Raw genomic sequence first — 14,406 nt, 5'->3', positions numbered from 1 at the left:
AAAAAGACCAGATAAAGTGTAGGAGGGTGGATACCTGACCATGGTTACCCCAGATTTTTTGCCTTGTGTTTAGCTGGTTTTCAACTTAGTTGTCTTGGTTCCCTGCGAATCAGGGTCCCTGGCTATCTGCTCTCTCTTTAAATGGACTCCATGTACTATAGGTACATACCCAATTTGGTACTGGACACCTTGTCAGCCCCTATACAGTGCACTATAGGTGCCTAGGGCATAGGTGCATTCAAGGCCTACCAGGGGCTGCAGCATATCTTTTGCCACCCCTGGCTGGTTCTTAAATTGACACAACTGGCTGATCACTCAGCTGGGGCAAGGTGGTGCTGGAGCCAAAGTGCCCATTCTAATGTTTGCTGACGATTGTCTTTTAATTGCAAAAACTCTAAGTGGGCTTCAAAAAGGTCTAGGTCTTTTTGAAGACTTTTGTACAGCACGTGGGTTAGAGGTAAATGTCCAAAAATCAAAATTTATGACCTTTAATGCCTCTAAATCTTTCAAGGGTACTGTGCTTATGAATAAGTGTCCTCTGGAAAAGGTCCAATCCTTCACCTATTTGGGTGTCTGTATCCAGTATAATTTGTGCAGGAATCAACAAATTGAGCTGGCTACCCTTAAACATAGACAGCTATCGGGTGCACTGAGTGTAGAACATACTAAGGGCCCGATGTAGGTAAACGCGATTTTCCGATTTCAAAATACCGAGGCGGGCCGAATCGGTATTCTGAAATCGGAAAACGAGATGTAGGAAAAAAATACCGAATGAAAACCGATTCGGTCGGCATCGGTAATGAGATTCGGTACGTTCCGATTCAGCTCGGTCCGAATCGGAAATTACCGAATCGGCCAACAACGAATCGGAAAACACCGAATCGGCTACCACCGAATCGGATATTTCCGATTCGGCGAATACCGATTCGGTAAAAGCCGAATCGGTAAAAACCGATTCGGCAATCATAGACCCATGGCGAAAAAGCCCATAGGAATGCATTGCATGAACCGATTCGGCTTTTACCGAATCGGATAATACCGAATCGGATTTTACCGAATCGGATATTACCGATTCGGTAAAAGCCGACTCGGCAATAGGCGATTCAGCCAATGAGGTGGCTCCCCCTCCCCCACCCAAACAGGGAGTGGCAACCCTGGCAGGTGCAGCCAATTAAGAAGTTTCTAGAAGTTTCTGGAAAGCCTGCCTGAGCCCAACACACAGTTAGCAGCAGTGGGAGAAGGAGGTTGCAAACTGAGCAGGAGAGAATGGCAGATCAGGCAGGAAGCCAGAAGTCCTCCCAAAAGAGGAAGCCCAAGTTCACCACCACCGAACTTCAGGTGCTGGTTGAGGAGGTGGTGAGGGTGCACCACCAGCTCTTTGGCAAGCTGTCCCTCAACGTGCCAGACAGCACCAAGAGGAGATTGTGGGCCGACATCGCCCAGAAGGTCAATGCTGCTGGTGTCACCCCCAGGTCCATTGAGGAACTCAAGAAAAGGTTTTACGACCTCCGCAGCCTCACCAAGAGGAAGCTTGCTGACCTTCAAAGGCAGGCTGATCTCACCGGAGGAGGCAAGAACCCGGCGCCACCCCTCACCGAGCTGGAGGAAATTGTCTCCAGCACCATCGAGAGGGAGAGCATCGTAGGGATCGGGACCCTGGACAGCACTGCGAGAGCCACAGCTAAAGGTAAGAAGCATGCGCATCATGACACACCCTACCAGACACCTCCCCATTAGACACAATGCATAGGCAAACACCAGCACTGTACTGTCACCAACATACAAGAGACAAGCATCATGGTACATGTAGTCAGCAGAAGTTAGCCAAATATGTCAGTGCAGAATCACAAGACAGGAAACAGTGTGACACGGTGTAAGGAGATGCAAGGACATGTGGAATGCCATAATTGTACTGACTGTAATACATCGGCACTCAGTTTACAAATGCTTCTTTGTACCTAGGGGCACCATCAGGCGGCAACACTGTGACAGCAGAGGGAGCAGCAACATCAGGCACTGCAGTCGCAGGGCCGAGCACCAGCCAGGCTGCCCAGGAGGAGGAGGATGAGGATGAGGAAGGAGACACCCCAGGGCTTGGAATGGAGGGAGTCCTGGTGATTGATTACCAAGCAGTGCACTCCCCAGTACTGGCCAGCACACCCCCCTTGCAATTTTCACCTGAAAACTCCCCTACAAGGCAGACCATTCCGCCAACACCAGCACCTGCCACAACCGTGGCCTTGCCACCCGTCCTACCTGTCCTGGGAGCAGGGGCTCCGGGACCGGCCAGCACCACACCCCCACCAGTGGCACCCCTGCCCACTCAGCAGGCCGGAGGCAGCAGTGCCAGACGCCGTGCCACCACCACCACCACCACTGCTGCACCACCACGGGAGGGCAGTGTGTTCCTGGGCCTGGAGGGCCAGATGGTCAAAATCCAGCGCCAACAGGCCAGATCCACCATGGCCTGCCAACGCCAGCTCCTGCAGCACAACCTGCAGATGGGGGAGTTGGTGAAGGGTTTCCAGGCTGTTGTGGACAGCAACAAGGAGGTGGCAGCAGGGTTGGGCAGGCTGACCACTGCCATCACCCACTCCTCTGCCAGGCAGGAGGAGCATGAGGTTGCGCGCAGGAGGGATGCCCGGGTGCTCAACCGGGCCATGGCCCGCCTTGCAGCGGCGACCGCGCAGCTGTGCCATCGCAGCTCAAATCAGGAATCGGTGCTAAGTCAGCATACAGCTGAGCTGACTAGGGGGATGGCCAGGATCACCACGGCCATGGAGGCCATGTTAATATCAAACGCCGCCTCCAATCCTGCCCTGGACCTGGGTGATGCTGGAGACAGCAGCAGCCGCAGCAGCCCGGCCAGCGCTGCATCAGAGCCAAGGAGGAGCACCAGGCGATCCGCTGATGCTGCTGGCCATTCGGAGGGGGCCGAGGGACACCCCAGTGGGTCTGGAAAGCGGGCCAAAAAATAGGCTGGCAAGGGGGGATGGGCAAACCAGAACCCTGGACTTTATTTGAGTTAACAATCTCCATTATTTGATGCACATCAGTGCTGTAACTGTGGTGCATCATTATTAAAACTTTTTTTTTCCAAGCAACATTTAGCTGTCTTTGCATCTGTACTCAGTCAGAAATAGTTCTCAGTGATCTCCTCACGTCTGTATCTGCCATCACATGGCGTACACACCCCAGCTGGCTGTGTCAGTGGCACAGCTTCGTCGTCGTCATAGTCCTCGTAGTCAGACAACTCCACCTCAGTGCCCTTCTTGACCGCAAGGTTGTGTAACATTGCACATACAGCTATGATCTTGCAGCAGGTGATGGGGGTATACTGCCTTGCACCTCCACTCTTGTGCAGGCATCTGAATCTACTTTTCCAGATGCCAAAGGTCCGTTCAACAACATTCCTGGTGCGTATGTGGGCCCGGTTATACCTCCTTTGGCTGGGTGTGGAGGGGTTGAGGTAGGGGGTGAGTATGAATGAGCGGAGGGCATATGCACTGTCGCCTGGAAGAGAAAGGGGTCACATTAGACACATGCATACATGTATTACACCTACCTACTATGTGTTATGGGGGTCTGATGATGTGGCTCACCTAGGAGGTATCCTTCTCCAAAATCGCCAGCCATCAGCCGTGCATATATGCCGCTCTGTTGGAATATATAGGAGTCATGGGTACTTCCTGGAAATTTTGCTACCAGGTCTGTGATGGTGCACTTGGCATTGCAGATCACCTGCACGTTGATGGTGTGTGTAGATTTCCGATTGCGGTATATGTATTCGGTGTCCGCTGGTGGGCAAATCGGAATATGCGTGCCATCTATGCAACCGATGATTTGGGGAAAGTGTGCCATCTGGTAGAAGTCCGCTTTGGTTTGTAGCAGTTCTGCGTGGGTTGCAGGGAATGAGATGTATTGGTCCATCCTGTCTATCATGGCGTCAAGGAATATGTGGAAGAACCTTGACAGGCTGCTCTGGCTCACCCCTCCTGCTGCTGCTACTCCACTTTGATAGCTGCCAGACGCTACCAGGTGTAGGCTGCATAGCACCTGGATGTGCGCAGGGATGGCGTGTGCCCTTGGGGTGTGGTGGTCCAAGTATGGCTTAAGGTCCCTGATGAGCTCAAGTATGGTGTCAGAGTCCAGCCTGTATCTCTGTAGGATCTCAGCCTCAGTGAGCATGAACAGGGTTATCCTCTGTCTGTAGACCTGTTCATTTCTTAGCCATTCCCTCTGTCCTTCCTGCTGTAGCCGTAGCCGCCTCGCAATGACATAGAAAGCTGCCATCCTGCAAGTTGCAATGCATTTTGGGACTGTTTATATGGGTTGGAGTTGGTTACCACCTGATTGCAATCCATGGTAAATACCGAGTGAATTCTACCGATTTTGAGCCGATTTCGGTGTTTCTGTGCCTCCCTACATCTCCCCAACTGTCGGAATCGGGGAATTTCCCGATCGGAGATTCATACGAATCGGCATGTTTTCCGATTCGGCTCATGTCCGATTCGGTATTTTTTCCGATTCGGTACATGGACCGAATCGGTGATTTTCCGATTCGGTGTCACTAACGAATCGGTACAAGGACCGATTCGGTGATTTTCCGATTCGGTGTCACTAACGAATCGGTACAAGGACCGATTCGGTGATTTTCCGATTCGGTGTCACTAACGAATCGGTACAAGGACCGATTCGGTGATTTTCCGATTCGGTGTCACTAACGAATCGGTACAAGGACCGATTCGGTCTTTGTAACCGATTCGGTGTTTTTCCGATTCGTTACATATCCGATTTTCGGTATGTACGTATCGGATTCTTTCCCATTCGGTACTCATTCCGATTCGGTTTTCTATCCGATTCGTTCTGTTTTTGGTTCCCTACATCTCGCTGGCTGTTTACCGATCGGTAAGGGCCAAAAATCGGTATTTTCGGCCAATACCGATCGGTAAAGCCCTACCTACATCGGGCCCTAAATCCCTTACTAAACCAATATCCCCAGTATTGCAAGTTTATAATGGTAAAGTGGTTAGTTCCACTTTATACGGGGTTGAAATGTGGGGAATTGAAAATCTTAAGGGGATGTCAATCTCAGAAAATTCCTTTTTAAGGAATTTAATAAAATTACCTAAGAGTACCCCCCTGAACCCTCTCTTTTATTATTTAGGGATGTTCCCAATAGCACTTATAGCTTCCTTAAGCCCAATTTTGTATTGGAGGAGGATTTGGACCACCCCGGAACTCGAAACCTACTCTAGGGGTTTATTTGATATAATCAATAGTGACACCTATCACAAAATTAAGTGGTTAAGACACATCAGGTGCCTATTGTTTGATTTGGGATTACGGGTTTTGTGGGACGATCCTACAAATAGTAGGTTTCCTCCCAAAAAGGCACTTAAGAATTTGTACTGGCAGTTTGTGGCTTCCAGGTCTTTTAGGTCTATCGATCAAGGGTCTTTGACTGGCTTGTTTATGGATATTAAAAACGTACCCAAATTGGAAGCCTTTTGGGATGTGATCCTAAAACCCCTGGATCGAACATTGTATTTTCAACTGAGAATTGGGAGCCTACCGGTTGGGGTATTTACTAGCAGTTGGTCTAAGACAGCCAAGGCAGCATGTCCGTCTTGTTCAGCGCCCATAGAAACCATAGGCCATCTGCTATTTGAATGCCCAGTGTATGAAGTTCCCCGGAGAACATGGCTTCACCCAATGTGCAGGTTGATGGGCACCGATAGAGGGTCGGTGGAAATTAGAATTATCCGCTCCTGCACTGGCATGCCAGTTTGCATAGCTGTGGCAAAATTTCTAGGCTGGGCCTGGACCATTAGAAATAGATTGTCAAATGATTAACATGTACCCATGGTGCCAAATTGAAATTTTAAAACAATGTAAAATGATGAAATGGATATATATTTTAAATGTAAAGTACTTAGAAATTTTAACTCTGTTATATGTTTTATATTTATTTGTATGTTGCTTTTTTGACAATCGTCGAATAAAGCTTGTTTGACTTGGTCACCCCTAGCTTAGATATAGTATACCTATATCTAAACCTATATCTGGACACATATATACCTATAGGTCACTCCTATGGCAGGCCTTATCAATCCTGGAGGCAAATGGTTGGTTTTATGTGAGATGGTATGTGAGATGGTGCTCTAGCACGAGCTGAGCCTGTCTGCAGCTGTCGGGACCAACTCCCTTAGCTGTTCCGGGATAGTGCCATACCATATACTCTTAAGTGCATTATAATCCATCGCGGTTATGTGCTAACTTTGGTTTGGCTTTATCAAAACATGTTGTGTAAGGTGTCATACGATTTGGGATACTACCCCCTCGCCAGTCCTGGTGACGGGGGTGGCATTCCACCCTTCTAGAGGGAGAAGACATGTTACTTTACTAAAACCCGGTTAATTCTAACCAGAGCCTCAGCATCAGAAAATGGATGCTGCTGCCACCGACACGAGTCTGACCTCCTGCTGCTGACCGAAACTTGGCAGAGGAGGCCTGGACAAAGGGTTTCCTGTCGCAGGGAGGTGCTACACCTCCCCAGACAGGAGATAGTGTATTGGGGCAGGGAGGGCTGAAAGACACTAGACACTGCCTGGGGAGCACAAGGCTTCCCCTTGCATAATCCGGTCAAACCGGTTCTGGAGCACTCCAGCCCCAGTCCCAGCGCGACCCTGGACAAAGGGAAAGGAGTGTAACCACCCCCTTCCTGGGTCCTACCCATAGGAGGGACCTGGCAGGTGATCCAGCCCACTAGATTGGTATAAGAGTGGGAGCAGTGCTAGTGCACTCAGATTATCCTGACTGAAACTTATGAAACAAAACTCTGGACCCTTCGACATCCTACTCGATGTAGAAGACTGAAGAATCTCCCTTGTGGTCAAGGAGTGACCACCCAGTGCAAACAGGCACCATCCAGCGCCTCACCGCTTGCTTTGTTGCAGTTCCCGCCGGAACTCGAGCGACAGAGATGGACAAGACCTAGCTATCCTGCCTTCCAACAGCCCGATCCACAGTCCCAGCGAATCTGAGACCCGTGGAGGCGACCTGAAGCATGGGGCCGCCATCTTGGAAAAACCACGAAGTGCTGACCGTGCAGCTCCCGAGGCTCCCTCGACGCTGTGCATTAGGGTCTGAGAAGCCCCAGCCCTGAACAGCTTTTGCACCAAAGCTACCCCCTCCACACTCTCAGAGTGCTGCGTGGGGCCCTTCTGCATTTTGCTGCTCAACGCGTTGGTCCGGTCTCTTGCCCGTTGGCTAGCGGCCCCAGTACCGACGAACCTTTGAATTTGCTCTGCCAGTCCGGTTGCTCTGGACTGGCCCTCGCTCCCCTGAAAAGGAGCACCCGCTCTGACCTTCCTGGTCCGAGTAAGAAGCGATCTTCGAATCCTGCGTGGGTTGCGCTTGTCAAGGTTTGTTTGCTCCAATCCGGAAGCCGACACCGCCGACAGTGAGAGCCTTCGTGGGACTGCTCGTGATCCACTCCTGGACATCCTTGGTGCCCTAGAGTCCACATGGCAGCGGAGACAAGCTTCTCGACAACCACCTGATTGCGCCCGACATTGCCTGGTTCCTTCCTAGTTCCACCCTGGTCACTGCTGAGTGACCCAGAGTGTGTCCCCTCTGCTTTCAGGTTCCCTTCAGCTTCGATCCACCCTTGGATCGCACCGGACACTTCTCTTCTGGCCGCCTGCAGCATCATCATCTACAGGCTCCATAGATCCACACGACGAAAGCCGACGCGACTTTGCACCTGTGCACCTGCTTCCTGTGGGTGAGGTAACTCTTGAACGCCGGTGCTCGGGTAAAGGTATACACCTCTAGTGTCTAGGTCTAAAGTTTTGTCCTTCTAGGTCAGTCGGAAGACTCTTAAAACAGTAACTCGATAACTTTTACGCTCCATTGACTTTGCATTGGTGCATGTGTGTGCTTTCAGCGCTGCACCGAATCCCGCGGGCTTTTTCCGGCTTCAGCATTGCTAGTCCCGATTGGTCCCAGCGATTCCTCAGGCCCTAGGCCTGACCACTGTTCGATTAGTGATACTTATACCACTATTTTAGTATATGGTTTGAGTGGCCCCTTGGCCTCATCCATAATTGTGCAACTTTTATATGTTTAACTGTGCTTTTGTTTAAACGCTTGTGCTTCTGGACTCATAAAGAGTATAGAGGATTATTCTAGTAATAAATACATATATTTTTATAATATATAACTTGTGTCCTTTCATTTGATACTACAGGATTGTGATTGGTAAAACAGCTGGCTTCACATGTCCTCTTGAGTTAAGGCTTTAAGGCTGCTTAGTCCATGCTACCCTTAGGATAGCTTGTCTATAAGGTTGACTTACAACCAACACCATAAGGGATTGTTTGGACTGATACAAGGTGCCCCCAGAATTGGAGACATCATATATCAGGCCAACTTCTCACATAAAGCAACTTTCAGAATTTGCCATCCTCAAGTGTAAATAAAAGGAAACAAGTCAGCCTGTACATTATACCCGCCATACTGGGAAGTGCTCAGTTATTCTGAGAGTTTAATGCAAAAACAGAACTTTTCAAACATTAAAGAACTTAGATTTTAGTATAGCCGTATTTAAAAAAACAAGTTAAATCACATGTAATGCGGCTGAATTAGAAGACGGAATGAAAAAAAGAAGGAGAAACTCCTGGCACTAAACACGGTTTGGTTTTCTCATATTTGTGACTGCAGCAGAAAATAAAAACGAGAGGAGAGGACAAGCAAGATGACAATCAGTAGGAGGAAGGAGGCAGGGAAGGAACAAGGAAAGCCCCATGAAGGTCAGAGAGGCACGGGCAGGCAACAATGGTGGCGCAGGAGGGAGTAAGCGACACCGGAAAGAGGGTAATTAAGGGATGGGAGAATAAAAAATGCAAGAGGGGGAGCAGGCAGGGGGAATGAGAGAGGGAAGAGCAGCGGACGGACACAGATTAAGTTGAATCAAATTGTGCTTGGTCCTTGCTCCACAGCAAGCGGCGGAAGGGAAGTTTCCACTGCACTGCAGAAGCAGACAACTGGTAAGCGACGAGCGGGCTCCCAGCCCATTTTGGATACAAGAGTGTCTTGCAAGCGAGTCACATGCGCTAGCGCATGCTCTAGCAGGCTAGACCCTCAAAAGGAAAGAGGATTAGAAGTGGAGAAGGAAAGAGAGGGAAGAGAGGTGGAGAGGGGACCTAAGGACCTAAATGGAGATTGGAGAGAAGAGGCGTGGGATGCAATGAGAGGTGGAAGTTGGGAGATAGGAGAATGATGAAATGCATCAAGAGAGGGGTTTAGAGAGATAGGATGCATATTAAGAAGAGACTTTCCTCCAAAAGGTGAGTGGAGGTTACCTGATGGGTGAAGCTGTTGCAGTGTGTGTAAGGAGTAGAAAGAGCTCAAAGAGATGGGCTACATGAGAAATTAAAGACCCAACCACTCACCGGAGAAACAGTACTTCCGCCAAAGAAGGTGACGCCAAACCAAGTGGCAATGAACACCCACTGGGCTGAAAACCCCGGGAACTCTGGAAAGTATTGTCGGATATCCTCTGTTGCCTTCTGAAGGACTGCGGGGCCCTTGCTCTCTCTGTAGTAAACCTCCCCAGACCGGCGATTATCCACATCAGCCCAGAAGGCGGCCACTACGCGGCGGTCCTTAGATATAGGGAAGGCTACAGGTGTAAACTGGGAGACTTCACGCAGGAAGGACAATATTCCGTTGTTGTTCACCTGTCCAAAAGAGAAAAGAACATGTTTTACATTCAGTTGATCAAAGCTATGACTACATCTTACTGGTAAATAAGACCTTGTGATCCTTTAGCATTAACCCTACCACAGGGCTGGTGTGAGAATGCAGCCACGTGAACATAGCAAGTCAGGACTCCTGTCCCCTTTTTAGGTCGAGCATTCAAGACCTCTTGTATATATTTCAGTATTTACTTATATGTGTATGTACTTTGTGGGCTCTGGAGGTCAGCTCTAGGACTTGTCTGCTTCCGCTTTGAAACTTTTTTTTCTGTTCAACTGCCTCTATATAACTATCTTGACAGAAAATGACCAGTAGATGTCAGTAAAATACCAGAATTGCTTTCTGCTTGTTCAACTGCCTGTATTTAACTGTCTTGATAGAAAACGACCAGTAGAGGTCAGTAAAATACCAGAATCACTTTAGCATTCTCTAGGTTCCAGTCCATTGAAATTGTCTTCCACAAGTACCCGTAGATAACATTTTTTTTTCAAATCTTGTATTTTCAGTGATATTAAAAACAGAGCTTTCGACGATACAATTTCCAGCTGAAAGGCAATATTTCTCTCCATGTGTTCCCATACCTGGCATGTTACGCAGTTTGGTGCTTACTTTCCCTCCATGTTAATGAACAGTAGATGTTTCAGCACCCAAGCTAATGTGCTGCATAGCTAAATACAAGGAAGGTCCGAAAGGCGAAACCGATTGCTTTGCAAATGCTTGTTTTTTTTGTCTTTGGTATATTTCTTTCCTGCTGTTCTCTCCCATACATGTGCACTGTTTTTGGTCTTTAACTGCAGTCATCTATAAGACAGTGGTTGAAAGTATTTAGGCCTGATTTATGGAAGAGTTTTTCCTATTCTGTTTCTATGGGTAAATGCACTGCTACATAAGAGCCTACATTTGCTTCTTCCTGTGGGAATCATATTCAGGGCTGTCTATGTGTTTTTGTTTGTGAGGGAGATGAAGTGAAATGTTTTTTCCTTTTCTCCATTAACAATAAGGCCACATTTGCTCATTGTAGATGTAATCAAGTGCCGATCACGTGCTCTTGTTGGTGCCTACAATTTTGTATACTCAAATCACCGGTAATCACATTTCAAACTAGTAGCTAGTTTTCTATCCATCAGGACATGGGCTTCAGCAAGTGACATTACTAAGTTGTCATGAAAGAGGTTTCTTTTCTATCACAACATTGGACCGATGGGCTCTATAGGCTTCACACTGCCATACAGCATATGGAACATCGTGCAATATAGTCAGTCAGTCAGTCAATCACTTTTATTCGATTTATAAAAATCACAAAAAGACACAAGATACAGTTCATCAAAAGGGCGATAAAATACAACGATAAAATACATACAAAAAGAATGCAGATAAAAATGTCATCTTTAAAATGAGCACATTTCATGGGTTCAATAAAAACAGTATTTGTAATTATTTCTTTCATCGTTAAAAATTTCATGATGACGATTTGTTACATGATCTTAAAAATCTTAAGAATAGAGCACCTGCACTTACTAAGATAATTCAGTTATAATGTGTCCGTGCCGTGCATTGTTACGCTTCTTGTTTATACGAACTCCTGCCACTAAAAAGCTTGCTACATGAAAAGTTACGCGTGCACTGGACAAAAGTTGTAAAAACAAGAGCGCTGGCCTAACCTGTAAGAAGCCAGCCTCCCGAAGAATTGGTAATAAATATTTTATTCTGATTAGTTCGTAATGTTCGCAAAACATGGTAAAATGTAATGTGTCCTGTAGTGAAAAGTGATCGCAAACACAAGGACTTGCGTTAACAGGAGTATCCCACGTAGCATAGGAGCCCAACAAAAAGTATCAAATTTAAACGAAATCTAGTTAAAAGAAAATGGTGAAATGGTTTGGATACACAAACAAGGTAGGGTTCAAGGCCTGAGGCGGTGAAAAGGGCATAGTTTCTTCTAACAAGCGTTTTTTTCATCTCTATCTCCTCCCGCTCTGCCATAAATAAGTTTATCAATGTAGATTTAATCACCATGACATCCTCTTTTTTGATAAGATCAGGAGAGAAGAAAAGCTCTTTGCGCCCCACATATGATAACAGATTTTACATAGGCCAGCCATGGGATTCTTTGAGCTCCATCCAGGGCTAGACAGTCTTTGAGGATCAGATGGTTTAAAGAAATTTCTTCGTTAAGCCAGGTTTTTAGCCAACAGATAACAGGGGCAGATTTTATTTGGTCTGTGACAAACCCAATGCCTAACTCTGAGTGTGTGGTGAAAGTGGGAGTAGACTGGGGAACTGAAAGCAGCGATCTAAGAAATTTGTTTTCCGCCTTCTGTATGGTATTAGGTTTTGTGTATCCCCAGATTGAGGACCCATAGGTGGCTATAGCCAGACATTTTGCTTTGTACACTTTAAGGATAGCCTCCATTGGTCGTGACCCCATTCTTTTAACAAAACTCAGGAGTGCTGCAGCAGATCTTGCAACTGCATTCGTTTTTAACTTGTGTTGGACGCCCCATGTTCCTCTGTCATCAAAGATCACGCCCAAGTAAGTAAAGGAAGAGACCCTCAGAACTTTTTTCCCAGTGCAAGAGAACATTATAGGTTTCTTATTCCTGCCATTTAGTCCCACAATCATGACCTGGGATTTTTGGGTGTTTATTTTCAAATCTAGCGAGGTCATGAAATCACCAAAAGAGGCCAGTAGTTTATTGAGGGCCACACCTGTTCGGGCCAAAAGCACCGCGTCATCCGCGTACAGGAGGACCGGGATGTTGGTCTCCCCTGCACGCGGGACGTCGGCTGCCGAGGTGATAAGCGCCGGCTCAAGTGCGTTTATGTATAGGGTGAAGAGGCGGGGGGCAAGGATGCACCCTTGCCTCAGATTTGAAAAAGCTAGTACATCTTCCCTCCCGGGTGACTCTGACAGAGGCCCGTAGTCCTCTGTGGAGGTCAGCTAAGAAGCCCACCAATGCTGGCTCAATACCCATGTCCAAAAGGACCCCCCATAGCTTCGACCTGTTAAGCAGGTCGAAGGCTGAGGAGAGGTCCATAAAGGCCATATACAAGGCCCCTTCTTTCACGATGGTATATTTACTGATGATCAAGTGCAGATTTAAACATTGATCCAGTGTGCTCCTTTTGGACCTGAAGCCGTACTGGGCATTCGACAAGGTTCCTCTGCCTTATAGCCATGTTGTTATCCTGCCTAAAATGACTCTGCCTAAGATTTTAACATAATAGTCTATTAGGGAAATGGGCCTATAGAAAGTTGGGTTGCCCCTTAGGCCCTTTTTTTAAAATTGGAATTATTATAGACCTAGCCCAGGACTGGGGAAGATTATTTTCTCTTGTTGCGTTAAAAACATTTGTCAGAATCTTGGCCCAAAATTTAGGTGCAGACTTATATAAGTCCGCAGGAACCCCATCAGGGCCCGGGGCCTTATCCTTTAGTGTTTCGTTTATAGCATTTTTCTACATCTTCCTCCTTAAAAGCTTAAAATTAGCTCTAAACGCGGGTGGGGAAAAAGCTCCTGTGTATGGACAGAGGTAGGCATGCTGTAAATATTACCGAAGTGAGCGAGCCACTGCTCATTCGGATGACACATACTACACCATGGTTCTCCACCCCCGAGAAATAAGGCTGGTTAATCACCTCCCAGAATTTGGAACTATCCCGCAAAACTTCATCTGATTGCAGATCATTCCAGGCTTGTTCTTTGATCTGGTTTTTCCGAGCATGGATAGCATGTTTGTATTTCTTCCTAAGAAGAGCTTTATGTATTCTATTTCTCGGTGTCTCCTTTAATCCCTTTAAGAGGGCGGAGTGTGCCTTGGTGCAGTTTGTGTCAAACCACTGTTTTCCTCTCTGCCCTCCTGGTTTTGCTTTGAGCGTTAAGTCAGTATTTACTTGTTGACATATTGCGTTAAAAGCTTCAACTACTCTGGTGTTGGGGGCAACAGGGTCTAAGCAAATACCGACCTCCAGACCTCTTTTAAAAAAGTGACCAGGGTCACTTTAGACCATTTCAACCTTCTACCCTGATCTTTGGTTATCAGATCAGTCGCGCATTGCGCCTCAGTCTTTAAAATCTAGTAACCCCCCCTGAGCAACCTCTAATATCACGGGGTTATGGTCACTAAAAATAGAGTCTTCTACCCTATAACTTAAGATAAAGGACAAAATAAAAGATGATAAGAAAATATAATCTATGACTGAACCTGTGTCTTTCCCTTTGAACGTTGGGGGTGTAGGGCCTAATGGACAGCAACTTGATTCGTAAAGATTAAAGGTGGTTAAAAGGTTCTCCAAGGCTTCCCCATATTTAGTGTGTTCAAGATGCGTGGGGAGCGAAAAGGGTGGCCCCCCTTTGTCTTCCAAGATGCAATCCAAGCGACAGGGTTCTATATTAAAATCGCCCATGAGGATAACCTCAAAACTTTTGTTTATGGTTCTGTAATTATCTAGAAATTCCTCAAGGGATTCTAAGTGTTGGTTTGTACTGACAATTTCGGGGGAATTGTAAAAATTAATGAATAAAATAGTGGGTGAATTCACCACTAGCAGTTCTACTGCTAGGCAATGGGGGGATCCTGACTCTAACTGTTTGGTTGTCCCTTTCAGATTGAGTGAGATTAATAGGGATAGACCTCCCT

General features: G+C 47.1%; 1 protein-coding gene across 1 annotated transcript in view; it reads right to left on the bottom strand.

The window, feature by feature from the left end:
- The window catches only part of SNED1 (sushi, nidogen and EGF like domains 1), a 2,960,801-nt gene that overhangs the window by 2,771,373 nt on the left and 175,022 nt on the right, over window positions 1–14,406 (bottom strand). Inside the window, exon 3 of the mRNA XM_086944023.1 lies at window positions 9,459–9,746. Within this exon, the coding sequence (XP_086800149.1) occupies window positions 9,459–9,746 (288 nt within the window). The remainder of the gene's footprint in view (window positions 1–9,458; window positions 9,747–14,406) is intronic.

The sequence above is a fragment of the Lissotriton vulgaris genome, chromosome 11, assembly GCF_964263255.1.
Source record: "Lissotriton vulgaris chromosome 11, aLisVul1.2, whole genome shotgun sequence".
Classification (NCBI taxonomy): Eukaryota; Metazoa; Chordata; class Amphibia; order Caudata; family Salamandridae; genus Lissotriton; species Lissotriton vulgaris.
Note: the sequence above shows the minus strand (reverse complement) of the source record. Positions and strands in the feature narration are given on the sequence as shown.